General features: G+C 36.6%; 1 protein-coding gene across 1 annotated transcript in view; it reads right to left on the bottom strand.

Annotated features, from left to right (window-relative positions):
* The window catches only part of LOC107740124 (teneurin-3-like), a 133,406-nt gene that overhangs the window by 50,293 nt on the left and 77,113 nt on the right, over positions 1–6,000 (bottom strand). The window contains exons 11-12 of the mRNA XM_016552441.1: positions 5,599–5,799; positions 987–1,172 (exon numbers count right to left, since the gene is read on the bottom strand). Of these exons, the coding sequence (XP_016407927.1) occupies positions 987–1,172; positions 5,599–5,799 (387 nt within the window). The remainder of the gene's footprint in view (positions 1–986; positions 1,173–5,598; positions 5,800–6,000) is intronic.

The following is a 6,000-nucleotide window of genomic DNA, read 5'->3' as shown; positions in this document are numbered from 1 at the left end:
TATATATATATATATATATATATACATAATAAATATGCACAGCACACATGCATACAGTATATTATGTAAACAAAAACTTTTATTTTGGATGTGATTAATCACGATTAATCGTTTGACAGCACTACGCATTATCAATGTTGAAAATATTGCTGCTTAATATTTTTGTGGAAACCATAATATGTATTTATATAGATCCTGAATGAAAAGATTTAATGCATCCTTGCTGAATAAAAATAATTTCATTTAAAAAAGAAAAAAATCTTTCTGGCCCCAAATTTTTGAACGGTACTGTATATTCAGTATAGAAACCAGGACTTTTCCATGTTATTAATTTCCATTACTTTTTACTGACCTGTTAAACACAATTTGTGGTATTTCCAAGTTTTCACTGTGAGAACACTGAATAGTAGAGATGCACCGATTGCTATTTTCTTGGCCGATTCCGATTTCCGATTTTTTGGCAGTGTGACCTGCTGATACCGATTTTTGCCGATTTCTGATTTTATTTCTACAAATAAATGTTGAAAAAATGCAATGATACTTTTAAATATGACTAAACCACCAGTAGATGGCGGCAAATGTCTGTTTTAATGAGTGAGTCATTTATTCATTCAAAGAATGTGTTTTTTTAACCTTAAACCGCATAAACACATTTCATTACACCAAATACACAAAATAATGTTCTTTTTAGCAACATCATATGACCCCTTTAAAATTAGAATCATTCTCACGCGAAACAACATGTTTACACGCGACTGTGAGTGTGCGCGTGGCTGTGATGTCATTGCCGGCACCGCTGGCAATGAAAGGATCAGCTCGGAATCGGCAAGACGTGAGTCTGACCGGCCGGTCACCGATCTGGGCCGGTCATGTGAAAAATCGGCCGATTCCGATCACTGGCCGGTCAATCGGTGCATCTCTACTGAATAGGATACTTTTTAAAGCTAATATAACAAAACACAAGGTTCACAACAGGGTGAACTCACCGATATTGCAGTTTTCTCCCGTCCAACCTTGATGACACTCACATTTCCCCTTTCGACACACGCCGTGCTCCCCACAGTGTGCCTGACACTCCTCCTGTTCACACCCTGCCCCCGACCAGCCGTCCGCACACCGACACACACCTCCAACACACACTCCGTGAGGACTGCAATCCATTGCACACATTTCTGAAACAAACAGCATTGTGTTTGAGTCATGAAATACATGCATGCAAGAATACAAGTCATAAAAATGCAGTTTCTAAAACAACTATACAAATTAAGCATATTTTTGTATAGTCACATAGCTTGCATTAATGTAATAAAGTATGCTATTAAAATAACCATTATGGATATGCAGTGTCAGATACTTGTACATCAGATTTTAATTTTACTGTGGGACAGACAATGAATCATTTATTTGAATTTTAGCTTCTTAAAAGAATAGTTCATCCAAAAATGAAAATTCTGTCATCATTTACTCACCCTTAACCTGTATGAGTTTCTTTCTTCTGTTGAACATGTAAGAATATATTTCAAAGAACGTTGGTAACCCAACAATTGCTGGTAGCCATTGACATTGTATTTTTTCCATACTATGGAAGTCAATGGTCACCGGCAAGATTCTCAAAAATCTTCAAAATATATTATTTTATGTTTAACAGATGAAAGAAATTCATACAGGTTTAGAACTTGAGGGTGAGTAAGTAATGACAGAATATTCTGGGTGAACTATACCTTTAACTTGAACTTTAGTTTTGAATTGAACTTAATATTTATTTTTTGTTTAACACTTATTTATTTATTTACCACAAAAATTGATTTGAGATCAATAATTTGTGGACCCATGCAGTACTTTTGCGGATCCCCTGTTGAAGACCCCTGATCTACATGTTGTCTCATCTGCTTTGGCAAAACAAATAAGAAATTTCATCTCCTTTACAACAGCACCATGCTGAATTATAACTGCTATGACTGAACGCATCTTTGGCACTCTAATTCTCACTGCTGGATTGTATTTGAATGTTGGGGAACAAAATTGGCAGTAATCCTTTGATAGTTTTGTGCTAAAGCCAATGCACAATGGCTCTGAACTTGTCATCCTGCAAGCTGTGACTGCTAACATTTCTGAAGCTCTCCAGAGCATCCATCAACAAATACATTCACACACACATACATTCACACAAGACTGTCTTGTGCACATTTTCAAGGACAAACGTCTATTTTACAGAACAACACTGTGTTGTGTTTCTGTGTTTACTGTAACATTTATCACCTTTAAAAATAAATTCCATCATTGTATATAATAGAATTCTCTCTATTTCATCTAGGAGAAAATGTAGCCAAAAAGACTCTCAAAAAAGTGATTTGGTTTGAAGGTTAAAGTTCAAGGCAACATGGGAGTTTTTTAAAAAAAAATTTTTTATTGAATTTAAAAATGTGGCTGCATGCCAAAGCCAGTTTTTTGGGGGTATATTTAATAGATAATTACTTCCATAAGGAATAACCATATTCTGCAAGTGTCAGCAAACATTGCACACTCTGTTATTCTAGAGAGACATCTCAAATTAGGAAGACTTGGGTCCATAGATGGTGTTATAGCAACTACATTACTCAGTTTATATTATACATTAAATTTACCATCAACTTAAAATTTCCCAGTGGGCTGTAAACTATTAATCTAAATGAATTAATATGCACACTGTAGAATTACATCTGCATGTCTGTTTCCAGTCCAACACCGATCTGCATGTATTAAAACAACCTACAGGTCAAGACAAGATTGTAAGATTACATCTGTATGCGTCAGACAGCACAAGGCATTTCAATTTTCCGTATGTATTTTCTGCATAAATTCATATAAATCAGGCATTGTCAGCATTGAGCTAGAGATTCAGATATAAAAGTATTCAGGCTAGAGATTCGGTTTTTAGACGTGCTGCAACCAGACAGCAATGTGTAGGACCATCTAAATGTGTCTGATGACAGATAATGAAAGAAGCTTAGACTTAGATTGCCCCCATCCACCTTCATTTCAGCTAATCATTATGTTCTAATGTCGATACAGTAAAGTGAAGTAAAATACGGGCAATAGCTTGAAATCTCAAGTTTTTCTTCACCTCCATTTCAAATGCGTTAACATTTTTAGTATGCATGTTAACTCAATTCAGATATAGTCTGTCTTGAGTTAGAGATCCAGCTATTGAAAGAGAATTCAAGGCTGAAACCAGGCAGCACTGTGCATCTAAACACGCCTGATGCTAGATAACGAGGTCAGCTTAGACCTGGCTTGGCCCCATCCACCTTCATTTCAACTAATCATTATGTCCTTAGAACTATCACCTCAACGACTCCTAAAACCCCACCGAATAACACCGGCATAGGCAATTCTGATTTTATAAGGCCATGCTGGAGCCAATTTATCATCGCTGAGAAATTACACCGGTGACTTTTTCAAAGTTCTCCACTGCTGCCCAAGGCAACCTCTCAGGCAAGTGCGGAATTGGTCTTCCATTAAGCCATTTCTTGGTCAAGCAACTTTTAGAGTGGGAAGAAAGTCCACCTGACAAATAAATAACACATAAAACCTAAAATTGAGTGTAACGTAAGTAGTCTCTGATGTTTGTACAGGGGAGCCCTTTTGCTGTCCCTCTCAAGAGTTTTTTCTTCAATCGCAAGACCTTGGAGGGTCTGATTAGGTCGTGCTGGCTCTCTGGAATATTAAATTGCTCTAAAAAGGTGAAGGGTTGGTTGATTCATTCAGTCTTTTTTTTTTAACAGCCTTCTTTTTTCCACACCAGTCGATGTAATCAATTTTTCATTAGCGGCAAGGTGTTTATCTGTTTTTAGCACTTCCAGGTTCCAGCGGGAGGCGGGTCGATCCACGCCACACACCCATTAATTAAGGTTTATTTAATTGAGGTGGAACAGTGGAGGTAATGAAGAGACAAAACCCCAACCGTGCAAGCAAGTGGACTCCCATTGCTCCCATGACCAGAGCTGCAGCTAGAAGTTGCCTGACGTTAAGCTCACGAACACTTGGATGAAAGTAATGGCTTAGTGGCATTACTACATCTTAAGCAACTATTTTATATTCAGTAAAAGCTAAAAGTTTAAATAGAACATTTCTGTAGCATTATTGTTATATTTCATTGCTAATATATTAAATTGCTAATAGATATTAAATAGAAGCCTTACAAAATTCCTACAATTTGTACAGGAATATACACTACCATTCAACAGTTTGGGTCAGTATTTTTATTTTATTTATTTATTTAGAAATAAATTAATACTTTTATTCAGCAACAACATATTACTGTATATTGGTCAAAAATGACAGTAAAGACATTGATAATGTCAAAATAGTTTTGTACTTCAAATAAGTACAGTTTTTTTTTAAGAATCCTGAAAAGAATTATCACGGTTTCCACAAAAAAAACAAAAAACGATTTTCAATATTAAGAATGATGCAAAATGTTTTTTAAGCACCAAATCAGCATATTAGAATGATTTATGAATGACCATGTGATACTGAAGGAGTAATGGCTACTGAAAATTCAGCTTTGACGTCATAGGAATAAATTACATTTTAAAATATATTAAAATAAAACAGCTATATAAAACTGTAACAATATGTCACATCATTACTGATTTGATCAAAAAAAATGCACTCTTGGTAAGCATAAAACGTTCAAAAATCCCCAAACATTTGAACAGTAGTCTAAGTGTTAATCTAACTTTAGTTCACATATGAACAGGTGATTTTTTTTCTTTCATACTGTAACAGAGCACATAAAATTGAATCTGGGGTGATCTCTATTTTACTATAACACTTTTTGATAACTGCAGCAGCATATTTATTTTATTTTTTTTATCACATTTACATTTCAAAAATTCCCTTACTACAAAACCACAGGCACTTATGATGGCATAATTCCCACAACATTCTCTGAAGAAACAGCCTGACAGCTACATTTCTGTTTCTTTTCACCAATTACTTACAGGCATCACAAGGGGAAAGTAAGTTATAGCTACTTCTGTAAGATTAGCGTGCAGTATGTGCGTCATGGCCACAGGAAATGCTGACGTGATCAAAAGGTTACTCACAACAGGCTAATCAAACTAGAAACATAAGCATTAGTGTACCTAACAGCACCCAGTATGGGCAGCATGTCAGAGCACAGACCATTTCCTATTGTAATGATTAATTTACCTACAGTGGGGTGCAAAAGTCAGAGACCACACTGAAAATTTCAAAATCGAATTTAAACCTGGAAAGAAAAATAGTTTTGGGGTTTTCAAATAAGCGCGCTCATAATGGAAGCGACGCGCACGCGATGCGACGTGCTCATTTTTTCCAGCATCGAGATAAAAACATTTCAACTTTTCAGAATGCCGCAAGCGCACCGTGGGTCATGTGACAAGAACCAACCAATCAGCTTCAACCTTTCCCGTAACAACACTGAAAGGTCAGCCAAGATGAAGGAACAGCGGATCATAGCTGCACAGGGATAGCCATTTTTAAATAAATTTAGTAGCAGATCTACTGCAAGCGATTTTTAGTGCTGCAAATCAAGCCATATACTGCATCACATAATCAGTGAATAAGTAGTACCTGTAGAGCACTCAGGACCGGTCCAGTTGACGTCGCAGATGCAGGAGCTGGTCTCACTCTGGAATGTACCGTGGCCAGAGCAGTGCTCTGGACACATAGAGACCTGCGTCTCACAGTTCGATCCGGTCCAGCCTGAGGTACAGTGGCACTGACCATGGAGACAGGAGCCATGGCTTGAACAGGATGGGTCCACACAGTCCACTGTGGAAAACAACAGTGTTTCCTGACCATTTTCTTAGAATTACCTTCAAATTTTTGCAATGATTTTAACCAACATGTCGAACAGTAATGTTTTGTGGCTGTATAAATTCAGCTACCCAGTTCCCCTCAAAGGCTGTAAGATTTTTTTAAAATATTTTGTTATCATTTATTAAAAATGGTAATATTGTGAAATGCTATTAC

This window comes from Sinocyclocheilus rhinocerous, unplaced genomic scaffold (assembly GCF_001515625.1).
Source record: "Sinocyclocheilus rhinocerous isolate Xijiao unplaced genomic scaffold, SAMN03320098_v1.1 scaffold584, whole genome shotgun sequence".
Classification (NCBI taxonomy): Eukaryota; Metazoa; Chordata; class Actinopteri; order Cypriniformes; family Cyprinidae; genus Sinocyclocheilus; species Sinocyclocheilus rhinocerous.
This window is presented reverse-complemented; position numbering and strand designations above follow the sequence as displayed.